At 47.6% G+C, this 14,380-nt stretch overlaps 1 protein-coding gene and 1 pseudogene across 1 annotated transcript; both read right to left on the bottom strand.

The window, feature by feature from the left end:
- LOC100756364 overlaps positions 1-3,208 on the bottom strand; it is a 54,965-nt pseudogene extending 51,757 nt beyond the window's left edge.
- Positions 3,205-4,662, bottom strand: LOC100756665 (putative sperm motility kinase W). Its single transcript, XM_027396000.1, has one exon. The coding sequence runs from the start codon at positions 4,660-4,662 to the stop codon at positions 3,205-3,207; it is 1,458 nt and encodes a 485-aa protein (XP_027251801.1).
- Positions 4,663-14,380: the final 9,718 nt, after the last annotated feature.

Here is a 14,380-nt window from a genome sequence, read left to right as displayed (position 1 = left end):
TTCCTTTTTTTTTTTTCACATTAATGAAATGTTCCTATAAGCCTATGCTGACATTTTATAGAAAAGAAAGAGATAAGAAACGATCCCCTGAGATTGGGTCACTGGCCATGACCTCATCTCAGAAAAAAAAAAAAAAAAACAGCGCTTTCCAAATCATTCACGTCATTCACATAAGTACAAATATTACTAACTTTCCCAATGTCAAAATTTCATATGGCTGTACATGTTTCATCCAGAGTGGGCTTAAGTGTCTGGTAAAGAAAGCTTTGAAAAAAAAAAAGAGTTAAAATACGGATTAAGTGAGGTGTGAAGACTCACCCCAGTGTGAGAGGTACGAGCTCTAAACTTCGTGAAAAGAGAGAGCTAGCTGAGCCCTGCCATGCATGTATTATTCCACTGCTACCTGCTCCTGACTGTAGATTAAAGGCAATCAGTTCTTTCAGATTTTTGTCACTGGCTCCACTAATACGATTCAATATGACTTGGGACTCAAAGCTAAATCAGCCCCTGCTCTCTTAAGTTGCTGTTGTCAGGGTATTTTATCATTGCAACATCATTTTTCCTTTTAAATATTTGTTTCATTATCAAAACATAATGAAAATAAAAAATAAAAATTGAAACTATTCATAAAAAAATGAGTTAAAATAGGGGCTGGAGAGATGGCTCAGAGGTCAAGAGCACTGAGCTCCAGGGGTCCTGAGTTCAATTCCCAGCAACCATATGGTGGCTCACAGCCATCTGTGATGAGATCTGGTGCCCTCTGCTGGCATGTAGGCAAAACACTGTGTATATAATAAATAAATAAATCTTTTAAAAAATAGTTAAAATAGCTCAATACTTCAAAAATGACAAAGAACTGATGTTCAACAATAACTGACCATAAAAAAATATTAATTTGATTTAGGAAATACGTGGTTAGCCTTGGATGATCCCATGTTAGTCAAGGATGGTCCTATGTTTTGACTAATCAAGGACAATTTTATGTTTTGATTAACCCTGTCACAAGTAGCAATAATGTCACATGTTTGGGTTTGTTTAACAAAAACATCCCCTGAGAAAATATCCTTTGAGAACTGCAAATTACACTCAGAGTCAAACAGCCTCTGTGTTTGTTTCCGTTTGTCACCGTCAAACACTTAACCACCTATTCTTCGGGGACACTCATCCCAGGGACTCCCATACCCGTCTGGGGTAGTCCGTGGCAAAGCAGGGACAACAGGTGGCTGGTGTGTGATGATTCTCTTATCCCACGATATCCTCAAGCTCTGACTCCAGATTCATGCCCTGAGGGACCAGAGACACACTGCTGCTGTCTCTCTCTCAATTTATGACCTCCAAGTATAATGCAAGAAGCCCCTGGCAAGGAGTTCTGGCAAAGAGCTGAGAGGTCTCTGTCAGTGCCTGCCATGTGTCAGATGACAACAAGAGGAAGTTTCAAATGCCCTGAGCATTCCTCCACCAACTACTAGTTATGAGAGCCAAGCTCCCGGGAGGCTCTTCTTGCTGCTCTCACACCACCATTCCACTGAGACAAGTCAGGCTTTACAGGGCTCAGCACACTCTGACTGTCCCGTTCAACTGTGGGGAGTCACTGAAGTGGCCCCTTTGTGCTTTGACCATAGCCACCCTGCCAGACACTAGATTCCCAAGCATTCTTCCTACCAGGTCATCTGTTCCCTGTGGACAACGGCTCTCACACCACCATTCCACTGGGAGGAGTCGTCAGCAGCACCCTGGCTGAGGCACAGGTGATGAGCACAGATCCCCAGATTTCTCACATTGAAGAAGTAACCAGTTGGTGCACCTGAAAAGACAGGACCTCTGCCCAGGTGGCTCTTTGTCAAGTCCCATCGTCAGAGGAATTCTAAGCCTAGGCATAGGAATGAATGACCCATGTCACCCTTGAGCAGTGGCCGGCCAGCAAAAAGAGAGGCCCACACCCCTGTTTACCTCCATACTAGAGATGGTAGTTGTGGTGGTGATGAGGGTGTTTGACTTACAGATAGTGCCCGGACAGAGAGCCACAGCCTGCCAGGCACTTCGTGCACCAGGAGCTACAAGGGAGAAGGGAAGGGATGGAAAGCCATGGGATGAGAAGGACTGAGAGTCCCAACTACCTTGAACATAAGCCAGCCCATATCTTCCTGAGGCCGTGACCCTTAGCAGATTCATCTCGAAGGAAGATGTGGGAACAAACAAAGGAAGATTTCCCATGAAGCCAGCCACAGGGGACAAAGTGCTCAGAAAGAGAGGACAGCAGTGAGGCTGCACAGACGTTTCGATGTTATGGGCCATTCCCATGTTTGTGGCTAAACAAGGCCCCCTCTATGGTCAGGCATAGCTGTTCAGAAAAGACAAGATTGGACCAGAGAACACTATGTCCTTCCAAGCTAATGGATGATCATGAGGTCTTCGCTGATGAGAGAAAAGTCTGATGTAGAAACAGACGCCCCCAATCTGGTGCGGTCCCCTAGGCATCAGAGAGGTCCAGCTACTCAATGCACTGTTTCTGCCGGCTGGCTTTCCTCTCTGAACCCACTCAACATCCCCTGTGGAGAAGGAGCTGCACCCATAGTTTACACACAGCAGGGGGCACATTAATGAGGTGGTGGGCAGCTCTACAAACTGATACTGAGTGTGCAAATGTTCAGGAGGAAGGGGTTCATACCCCTGGTGTTCAAAGACCCTCCCAGAGAGATCGGAAAGCTCTCTGCATGAGACATGGCACACAAGGGTCCCTCAGTGCCTGCCAGGGACATCAGGGGTCTATCCGTTCCTAGACCTACAGCTCTTTGGGGGCTGGGGCAGAGGGGACTTGGAGAGGGGTGAGACAGCTTCATGGGCCTTCCCGTCTTCCTCACCTGACCTTCCATTTCAAGTCTAGACACTGTCATTTCTGGTCACCTGCTCCCTATGGGCAACTGCTCCACATCCACACACTCCCCTCTGGCACCCACTCTCATCACAGACTCTTGCTGTTTACTGGTTGTTGAGTTGCATCAGATTCTCCTAGATACCTTCAAGCAGCAGGATTTCTCCCACAGGCGGTATGCTATGTATCAGGATTTAATCCAGATCGGGGCCCCACATACACGCACATTTCTGTTTTCTTCTGATTTGTCCAATGAAAAGACACAGCCAAAGACACAGAGAAAATAAAATGCAAAGTACTTACACACCCACTCATACCGGCCTGCCCATTCCTCATCGGGCTCTGCCTCCTGCCTCTTTCAAGGGAACCACTCTGTTGTTGAACACAGGTTGGGGCTGTGTCTTTGAACTCCCTGAGAAACAGCAACACCATCTTGACAGGCAAGCCCTGAGTCTCTTGCGCAGTCTCTTGAAGCACCCGATGTTCTGAAGGGAAGATGCTGCTTCCCTGTCAGAGTCTGGCCCAGGAGGCAGGGGCCTTTTCTCCTGTGGTATGCTGCTGCTGACACACCGGGCAGCAGCAGTTCTGGATAGGGGGGTATGGGTACAAGTGGCGATCTCCCTCTGGGGACAACATTGAGGCAGGGAGGCACTTCTGGTCAATTTCTGCCCTAACAGTCTCGGGATGTCAGGCAGGTGATGCTGTGAAGGACTACTGTGGAGGAAGCCAAAGATGGGTTCGCTGGCTCTTCGTTTGAGGCGCTGTACTGGTGGCGGAGTAGAAGTAGGGTCGGGGTCCTCAGGCTTGCCTGGAGTGCCGCAGCCAAGCTCCAGCCCCTTGCCTACCTGATCTTTGATGATAAGGTACGTCCCCATCATTTCGTCGTATTTTCTCTTTCGCAGGGACTTGATGATGGCATTGACGTCAAACCCAAGGTCCGACAGGATGTCTAGTATGTTTGGATCTGGGTAGGTGTTATCTGGGGTGTTGTCTTCACATCTCATGACCCACGGGTGTTGTCCGATGTCTTCAATGCAGGGCCTCTTCTCTGGGGCAACCGTGAGCATTTGGTGAATCAGGTTTTCAAGCTGCCCAGAGACGTGAGAAGGGACCTCATAGCTCCCTTGGACGATATTCCCCTCGGTGTCTTTCAGGGTGCTTCCTCTGAAGGGGTGCTGCCCAACGGTGATATAAAAGAGCACCACGCCCAGACTCCACACATCCGCCTTCTTCCCATCGTAGCCTTCTCTCAGGACCAGTTCGGGTGCATTGAAGATGTTAGTGCCGCATCTGCCCTGCAGCACAGTTCCAGCTCGACACCTTGTGGCAAGACCGAAGTCTGCCACCTTGACCTTCCCCTCTGCGTCAAGCAGGATGTTCTGGGGTTTCAAGTCCCTGTGTATGATGTCCCGATCATGGCAATACCTGATGGCCGACACCAGCTGACCAAATAGTGTCTGAGCCTTTTCCTCCTGCAGCCTGCCAACATTCTTGACAAGCTCTCTCAAGTTTCCTCCAGGGGCGTACTCTGTGATGATGTGTGTGTGCTTCTGGGTCACTATGATCTGAAAGAGCTGAATTATGTTCGGGTGTTGTAAGGATTGCAATATTGTCATCTCTGCCGTGATCATCCAGAGGTGCTGAGGTAGATTTTCTAAGGTCTTGATAGCCACCAGGGTGCGTGTGAAGCGATGCTGAGCCAGTTTTACACACCCGAATGTACCTCGGCCGATGGTATATTTAATTTTGTATTGCCTTCTCAGGCTGTCTTTTTGGGGGAGGATGGTCATGAGGCCAGGTGCTCACGGCACTCAAACAGATGGTGATGTAGTCTCAAGCGAACGCTTAGTACAATAAAGAGTCCCACAGGTCACACTGAAATCAGCTCCCTGGTCTGTTGGGACAGAACTGTAGCCAAGCCCATGGCCTTAAATACAGGACACTCATTCTCCCCTCACAGTGGCTCTTTGTGAGGTCAGAGGAAGAAATGGACCAATCTCAGCAGGCTATAGCCTACAGTGGCTGTCTCTAGGTTGGGCCACAGCCACCTCCCCTTCTTAGGAAAATGCCACTAGCCTACACCAGCTTCTGCTTTGGTGGATAGAAGAGATAGACACATATTTACTCATTTAGAAATTACACCCAGCACCGTGCTTCGGTGGCCTTTGTAGCTGGATCCTGAGTACCTCAAACCATCTCTGGTCTTTTGAGGATGAGGTACATTTTGAACAGGTGTCCCGGGTCAGGGAACTATATATGGAAATCCATTCCACCTTGCCTGGAGTTCAGAGAGCCCAAATCACTCCCATTGTCTCTAAGACATTAGCTTAATGGCTACAGGATGCCCTGGCCTTGGTGGTGAATGTCTCCTATCTAAAGAACAATAGAGTTGGTCCTAGGCAGGTTTACTCTCACCAGGAAGGCTAGGTGATAAGTGCAGCTCTGAAGAGCCTGAAGGCCAAGTAGTACAGAATGCAGCTACAGAATGTCTGTAGGCTTAAGAGAAGTAATTGTTATTTGCCCTTTATTCATGATAATAGAAGTCTTCTGCCATTGTCCCCACCTGTGGTTGATTACTTAAGATGGGGGATGAGTAAACTGAGGCTCTTTCATTGTGGACTGAACCTGCCTTCTTAACAGCTATTCTGTGTATCTGACTCTTAACTCTTTTTAGCTAGCCTGTCCCTCATCCACACTTCCCCACTCAGGAACAGACCCAGGGCTGCTCAGCTGATCCTGACCGAAGCCCCCAAAACACCAGTCCGTAACAGTCCTGCAGAGAAGCAAAGTCACCAGGGGATTCTGTCAAAGCCTTATTTACACTCTTCGATTCTTGGGTCCGGGAGGAATAAAGGCAGAACCATCTATGGCATGGGGAGCTCTTGGCCACTCTCTAGCCTGAACCTGTTAGTCCTAGTCCTGGTCCATTGTTTTGCTTCTAGGATGAATGAAAGGGCCACTTGCAGTGTGAATGCCCAGCAAGTAGGAGGAGGCCCCTGGGGTCTCCTGGACACTCCCCCTGAAAAGGCAGTGATGTTGGGGAGTGGGAGGCTTTAGGCTCCTCTCATGCCTTTTCACCTCAAGGAGTCTTGGGAAAACTCTGTGTCCACTAGCCTGATTATAGGTAGGAGATCTGGATTTCTCCCTCGTGATCCATGGTGTGTGCCTGGGACTAGCAGGACAGCTCCCAGAGCATAGCTCTGCCCTCTGGTGTGCTTCTGGTGCCATCTCCAGTCATGCCTACCTCGGAGTGAAAGACCCCCGGAAGCTCAGGCCCCCAGGATCTCAGTCCAGGACTGTGGCCACCCCAATCACCAGGCTGAGTCGAAAGCTTGATGCAAACTGCAAGAGACTTTATTATAGTTGTTTAAGAAGCTAACCCCATGTTAGCTCAGGCATTTTATCCACCTACTATGGCGGATAGGAACGACAGCTGGAAGAGTCTACATAGAGATCTTGTAGGGCAGCGGAAGGGGAGTGTCTAGGGGTACACACAGGCTCGATTGGTGTGCCTCCAGGATTGGAGAGTTTGCCCTGTGTTGATTGGTCAACTGGTTGTTATGGCCCATAGGCCCTCCCAGGGTGGTTGCTATGCTCTGCGCATCATTGCTGTGCACTTGTCTGTAAAGCACACCCAGAGCCGTAAAGCATAGCACCAACAGCTAACTTCTGATTGGTTCCTTGCCACAAGGCAGGCACCTAACCTCCTAGTGACCAAGGCAAGGTCGTGGCAAGCACGTGTTATTGTCATGGCTGCCAAAATGGGGGGCTGGTTCTTTCATTCCCCCATTTTTTCTGGGGTTTTTTTGTTTTTGTTTTTTTATTCCAATCATGGAATTGCTGTCTCTCCAGCATCCCCATCAGGGAATGAGAGATATTGCCATCACCACGCAAGGGAGTTCCTTCTGACTTAGCATTTTAACCAGGGAAAATGGGCGAAGTATTCTTTCCAAGCTACTTCCTACTGACTTTGGGACGAAGTTAGGGACCCAGCAGGGTGAAATGCTAGTCAAAAGCAAAAAAAAAAAAAAAAAAAAAAAAAAAAAAAAAAAAAAAAAAAAAAAGGCATTTAGGCAATGGGGAATCCATCAGGAGCTCTTGGCAAACTCTGTTGCAGAGACAGGGGTTGTCCACATCAGTTGGCCTGTTCACATCCATAGCAAGTCCAGGGCTCGCAGTCTACTTAGAACAGCCTGTAGTCAGCAACTGATATACTCAGATGTGTCTGCCAGAAGCAGAAACCTGTTTAAGACATGTTTAAACTAGGAACAGAACTTAAAACTTATTTTCTGAAGCCCACAGTGCTGAAAAAGAAGATATCTGGATATCTGTTCTAATGGCAGGAACATATTTTTAATTTTGAGTCCTAGCAAAAACTACAGATTTGGGCTAGAAGCATGTACATTTTTCTTCTGTCCAGAGAGCCAGGTATGGATTGGACAGAGGTGCCTTTGGCCTGATGTAAAGCCCTTTAAATTTATACTTAGATGACAACCAAAATAAACCTAAAAACCTTGAACTTGTGACTGAACAGTAGGTAGTCACTACTTTATCAGCTAACATGCTGACTATAGTCTTGTGGACCTTACTGTCTGATGCTGTCAAGCTGACAAACATTAATATTTCAGAGATCTGAGAAGGGTATATTTTATATAGTTTCTGATCAATTAAAAAGTGACAGAAGCCTGTTAGAAGCCAGTCCATATACAGTTAGCCATACCCAAGTCTCTCCATTAACGTTGGAGGCAGAAGTATCAAAGAACAGCAATCTTCGCCAGGCCTATAAGGTGAGAGTGTTTTCCTCTCTGTGGAAGAGGGACATGGAAAAGACTGACCTTGTTTAGTCTAGACAAAGGGGGTGCAATCAATTTTCCAATGTCCAGCAGCTTTGTCCATAGTCTTGGCCAGGTCCTGGCAGGCAGCAGGTGTCACATCTGAGCATCTCGCTCACTGGTCAGTGTCATCATCATCCAGGAACAGGAACTGGGGTGCCTCATAATCTTCTTTGGAGACTTTGGGTCACTGTCAGGATCTGGCAATCTGTCTGGTATTATAAACTTTTAAAATGACATTTTTAAGTGCCATATTCTGCAGGTCTCTGAAGCATTAGAGGTTTGTCTGTTTAGTTACTTGCCTTAGGCACACATTAAGCACACAGGTGGCTAGGTAAGGTCTTATTTCTGTAATTAATTAATTCAGTCTGACTGTAACCAGTTTTAATTTATTTGAAACTTAGCACAGTTGAATTTATAACTGCATAGAATTAACTTATATTCCTTAAACAGTAGCTGCATGTACACATTTTAGCTGCTTGCGTAAACTTAACTTCTTTCTGAGACAGGGTTTCTCTGTGGCTTTGGAGGCTGTCCTGTAACTTGCTCTGTCGACCAGGCTGGCCTTGAACTCACAAAGATCCGCCTGCCTCTGCCTCCCGAGTGCTGGGATTAAAGGCGTGTGCCATCAACGCCATAACTTAACTTCTGAAAACATAAACTGTAACATCTTATAATAGATTAGCAGCTTTTATTAAACTTTACGTTGTCAGGTTTGCTTAAAAATAATTCTAAATTGAAGCTCTTTAAGTACAAACACTAATAAAAAGGACATTTTAAAAAATATAAACATTAAAAAACTGGTTTAAAAAAGAAATTTAAAATCCCTTAATGTCTTTCTGAAATATATAGAAGCATTAACATTTTAAATCTTAATTGAAAAATTTGTTTCAATTTCAATTGTACCTCTAATTTCCATGTGGTCATCTTTAGTCAAGTTGGCAGTTCAAGTATCTTTTTTCAACTTCAGCAAAATGGCTACCAGTCAGTCATGTGACCAGCTTGCCATGTGGCTGGCTACAAAAAGGCAGTGACCTGTACCATTTGTTTTAGCTGTATGCTTGTAACAGAATTTGGTTATTCCAGGAAACAGAAAATTTTAAAATAAGCATACATTATTTACTTGAGAAATAAACAGAACTTCTTAAGCAAAACTAACCTAATATGGTTAAAATTTTAACATGTTACCAATTTTTAAAATTTGCTATTCGTAGACATGAGAAACCATAACAAACAGCAGTTTACATTTCTCTGACTTTTAACCTTTCTTCTGACCTTTGACAATTTTCCTAGGACCTTCTACGACTTGCTTTAACCCTCTATAACTTTCTGTATACCTTTAGTTCATTCCTCTGATTTCCTTAGATATTCTTAGACAAATATTTCTTTCCCTTTCCCTCTTTATTATTTTAGTCTCTTATATGTTTCTCATTTTTCAGTCAACATAAAAACTTTTATCAAAGTCCTTTTTATAGTTTTTAGTAACTTTAAGGCCGTTTCTTTAGAACGTCCAGATCAGGCCAGATGGTTCACCCACCCCAGCTCCATGTGCTCAGGGCAGAGACCTGGGGTGTATGTGCTGGTATTCCCAGACCCTCTGCCAATGCAGGGGTGGGAAAAAGACCCCCGAGGTTTCCCTGCATACCACGTGTGTGGAGCACAGAGAAGGCCGGGAAGCCAGGCAAACGGTGGCCTTGCAAGCCATGTGCTCAGGGCAGGGAAACTCCCGCCACAAGCCAGGACCCACGGCAGGATGGCATTTGGGGCAGAGAGAGCCCCACTTCGCATGCCTCACAGACAGGCAGGTGAGGATGGAAAGACAGACTCACCTACATCGGCCAGGCTCAGCTGTGAGGGCTGCAGCAATGGTTGGAGTTCAGAGCAGTACCTCAGGGGACTCTGCCACAGCACTCTAACCCATGGAACATGGCAGAAGAACTCCTGTCCTGCATGCCACATGCTCAGGGCATCAAGAAAAGACCCCTGACCCATGCATGCCATGTGCGTGGGCATAAAGCACAGAGACGCTTAACAAGCACACAGCACAAATGTGAAGTTTGAACAGACAACACAGTAACACAGACTAGGGTCCTATTCGGAATTTCAGATGGCTAGCCCCGTGGAGATCACCTTGGTCCACAACCAAGTCTCCCCTACAGATTGGTGACCTGCCTGGGTCCCCTTACAGATGGAGCAGGCAACTTGCTCCCAGCAGTCCCAGTCCAACAGATTGGGCAACTTTGGGCCCCCTGACCCCTTTACAGATGGAGCAGACAACTTGGTCACACAAAGTTCCCTCCTACAGATTTCAGAATGCTTCCACCCAATCCTCTGCCCTAAACAATTCTTGTAGGCCTACTTACAGATGTTGTTAGTGACCCTAATAGTTTTTCAGGGATTTTACTCCACAGACAAGAAGTCTGTGAGGCCCCTGACCGGTACAGATCATCACACACACTGGGCCAGCTGCCTCCCTGTTAAGGGCATTAGTGCCTGTGTGACCCTGCTGCACAGTGGAGATGTTCACACAGTAGACCGGTCAGGGGGTGGGTGATTTCATCTGCAGATGTGAGCACCTTCCTTTTCTTCTCAAATGTGGAACTAAGACAGGTCTTCAGCTCACTTACCTCAGGGTCAGTACAAGGAGAGGGAGGGAGGAGGGAAAATCAGTGGGAAAGTGTGTGCTCTCAAAGGGTTCTTTTGCCTCTTTTCCTGCTTGACTTCTTTCATTGATGGACTTTGACTGGGATATACAAGCTAAGCAAACCCTTTCCTCACCAAGATGCTTTGGTCATGGTTTGTGCCAGCAAGCCACAGTGGTCCCACTGCTCATGAAGAAACTATGAAGCCCCCTATCCAGGGCTTCAGGTGGTGGATTTGCAGTCTGTGAAAGAAAACATGAGCAGGACCAGGAAGCTGGGTCAGGACACAATGGCTGTTTCACTTTGGTCTCTCTGTTTCCACCAGTCCTCATGAGCAGCTAGTTTATGTTTGTCTCAAAGAAATGAGACCTTGACCTCTGGTTCAGAGACTACATCCTGTCCCCTGAATGGTGTGACTCTCAGGAACTATTGAAAGGACGAGCTCCCCATTTTGGCAGCCATGACATTAACACTTGCTTGCCACGACCATGCCTTGGTCACTAGGAGATTAGGTGCCTGCCTCGTGACAAGGAACCAATCAGAAGTTAGCTGGTGGTGCTATGCTTTACAACCCTGGGTGTACTTTATGGACAAGCACACAGCAATGATGCAGAGCATAGCAACCACCCTGGGAGGGCCTATGGGCCATAAGAACCAGTTGGCCAATCAACACAGGGCAAGCCCTCCAAGGCTGGAAGCACATCAATAGTAAGCCTGTGCGTACCCCTAGATACTCCCCTTATGCTGTCCTATAAGATCTCGGTCCTGTGGCTTCTAAGAATCTTTTGCCAGCCATCTGCCATGGTGGGTGGGTGAAAGACCTGAGCTATAATAGGGATAGATCGTTAAATTACAATAAAACCTCGTGCAGTTTGCATCAAACTCTCCAATCTGCCTCGTGATTGGGGTGACCGAGGTCGTGGCCTGGTACCCCGGATACCTGAGTTTTCCAGCGGTCTAACAGAGAGAGATCTGCAGATAGTGCCAAGGGAGATGGGAGAAAAATGGTTACTCAACAAGGTGGAAGGGGAGAACTTACCTTTAATGTCTTCCTCTGACCACCACATGTGTGCCTTAGAATGCTATGCACCACACATGAACACAAACACACACACACACACACACACACACACACACACACACACACACACACACAGGCAACACATATGAACATGCACACCCACAAAGGCTAAAATAATTAAAGTTTAGATGTGATAATCAAACCTATACTAACCGGATACTAGTACCGTGAAGGACCCACGTGTAGGACAGGGAGAAGGGATCTCAGAAGGATCAAAGTTTCTTCAGGCACACTTGTTTCTGTGAATTATTCTCAAGTATTTAGAGCAGATGAAATGATAGTTCCAAAGGATGTTCTCTTCCAGGCACAGGTTAAAAAGTCGCCAAATTTATGAGTCTCATGGGATGAAAAGCTTAATAAATCCAGAAATTAATCACACAAGTAACAAACTAGAGAATTTAATAGGAAAAAAAACCAGACAACAAACCAAAACAAAGACCCAGGGCTGTTGGTACCATTGAGTGTTTCATCTCTGAAGCTGGCTCATGGATCTGGTCTACTCAACATGGTCTGTGGAGTTCTGGCCAACAGTAGGGCTGCCAGTTCATCTGATTCTCTTCTCTAAATGCCTGGAAGACTGCTCAGATCATGGCAAGCCCTTATGGGCCAACTGGCCCTTGAGGGGTGAGAGACAGGGTGTGGGTCACTGAGGATAGGTCCAGAGCATCATGCCCGTCACAGCTTGGATCCGGTGCTTGTGAGGGAATGAAGGACAGACACACCGACATGTGGAGAGTAAAGCAGGGATGAGATGTGTTCTCTAAGGAGGTTATGGCTACCGGGCCCTCAGGCTGTTCCTTAGGAAAGGCAAGGGTAGGTCAGCTAGACTGGCAGGGAGGTCTCTGCACTTGCGCAGACTCAGGCTGTGAACTCTCCAGAGGAGGAAAGTACAGATGCTAGTCTGCACACACTCGTCAAGCATTCATAAACAACCCTGCTTCAGTCCTGAGGAGAACTTAGTCACTCCTCTCAAGCCCGGCCCATATGGGCGTTGGCTTTGCCTCTTGACGTGGGACTGTTGGTCTCTGAGTCCTAGAATGTCCATGTCCGTGTCAAAAATATCCATATCCTCAGGACTTCACTCATTCAAGGCTCCCTTGGCCCCTGCACAGAAGCAGGATGGGGACCAACTCACTGACAGCAGGGAGCACCTGTCAGGGTCTCCCTCTGCCTCTGGCTTCTGTAGTAGGCAGGTCAGAGCCATGGGCTTCTCTCAGGTCTGTGCCACACAGAGCACAGTCTCCACATAATCCACTACTGAGTCTGGCAGGAAACCCTCCAGGTCCTCAGTTCCTCTCCAAATCGGTCCAGGCCAGCTCCACAGCACCCACCAGCTGCCTCCTGACACTTAGACATTCTACCTGAGTGCCTTTCCCCTGGCGTCATTTCCTCTGGATATAGCATTGATGTTCCAGTTTGTGTGGGGCCAAGTGTGACAGTCACCTTCTCAACTCTACACAGCAGGAAATATCTAAAAGAGACTACCACGGTTCAGAGAATGCCTCCATCAGATTGCCGGTAGGGGAGTGAGGGAGATATTCCCCCTATTAATGAATGATATCCAAGGGTGGTGGTGTAGGGTAAAGGGACCAAGGAAAGAACACACTGACCCTGCCTTGACCTCGAGTCCCAGACTTGGACTAACAAAAAGAAAAGAAACGACAATGTAAACCCAACTCAACCCTAAGCACCAAATCCCTGAACTTCCACACAGTCCACAATTCCCTCCCATCCCAAGCCACCTTGGAAGCTTTGCCCCCACCCCAGGAAACCCCATAGAAAGGCTACCTTTCTGTTCAGTTCTCTGCTGCTTCTTGCCACAGCAGAGGCAGACTCCCTCCTGCCTTTCCCCTCCCAATCAAACTCTAGTGTGAGGGTTTCTGTGGTGTGTGACACTGGCTATTTCTCTGCTCCTGACTGCCAGCACACCTTTCCATCTGAGCTGAAACAGTTACAGGCAGCCCCCTGGGGTGGTGACAACCCTTGGGCAGGATGCCCTGGGATGCATAGGAGAGCTTGCTCAGCAAGCCAGTGAAAGCCAGACTGTCAGTAGCAGGCCTCTGCTGTCTCCATTTGACCTCCTGCCTCCAGGTTCCTGTCCGGCTTGAGTTCCTGCCCTGACTTCCTATCTATGATGATGAATGATCAGGATGTGTGAACCATATAAACTTCTCCACCCCAAGTTGCTTTTGATCATGGTGTTGGCCACATGAATACAAAGTAACCTGGGACCGACATGTACTTTGTCCATCGGTCCTCATCAGGGGCAGTAGCTACTTTGCTGGAAGAGAATGAAGATGAAGGAGAGGCTGAGAGACACGCCCCTCTTGAAAAGGGGGTTGGTGGGCAGAACTTTGGGGGATGGGCAAACCCTAACTGCCACAAGCAGGGGTTTAACTTACATTATATCGCTCACTTCTGGAGATGCGATCCTCAGATCGGTGGCATTATTTCCTTGTGGCATTTTTTCAAAGAGGGGGTCCCAGGTCAAGGGTTGTTTATCTATGGCTGTCTCTGAAGTTGCTCTGTAGACTGTGCCTCCAACTCGGAGACCCACCTGCCTCTCTCGGCCTCCCAAGTGCTTGGATTAAAGGCGTGCACCAACATCACCTGGCTTCCTCATGCCACTTCTAACAGCTCAGCTCCCAAAGGTGGAGCAGCCAATGGCCATCCGCAGCCACCAGGGCACTGTAGCAGCAGCAGCAGCAGCAGCAGCAGCAGCAGCAGCAGCAGCAGCAGCAGCAGGGAAGCAGGCCCTGTGCTCAAAGGCAACACTGTTCCAGATGAGCAGAAGAAATACATTCAGACACTCCACACAGCAGGGGGTGGTCCTCCAAGATGTTCAGAGCAGCTACCTGTGGCCTTTCCGTGCACCGGGCATCTTAAGAAGACAGCGTGCAGACCCAGAACCTGTGGTTCTGAGTGAGCTGTGTAGGGACTCAGGCAAGTTTGG

Source organism: Cricetulus griseus, chromosome 2 (genome assembly GCF_003668045.3).
Source record: "Cricetulus griseus strain 17A/GY chromosome 2, alternate assembly CriGri-PICRH-1.0, whole genome shotgun sequence".
NCBI lineage: Eukaryota > Metazoa > Chordata > Mammalia > Rodentia > Cricetidae > Cricetulus > Cricetulus griseus.
The sequence above is the reverse complement of the archived record's forward strand: the minus strand, read 5'-3'. Positions and strand labels throughout refer to the sequence as shown.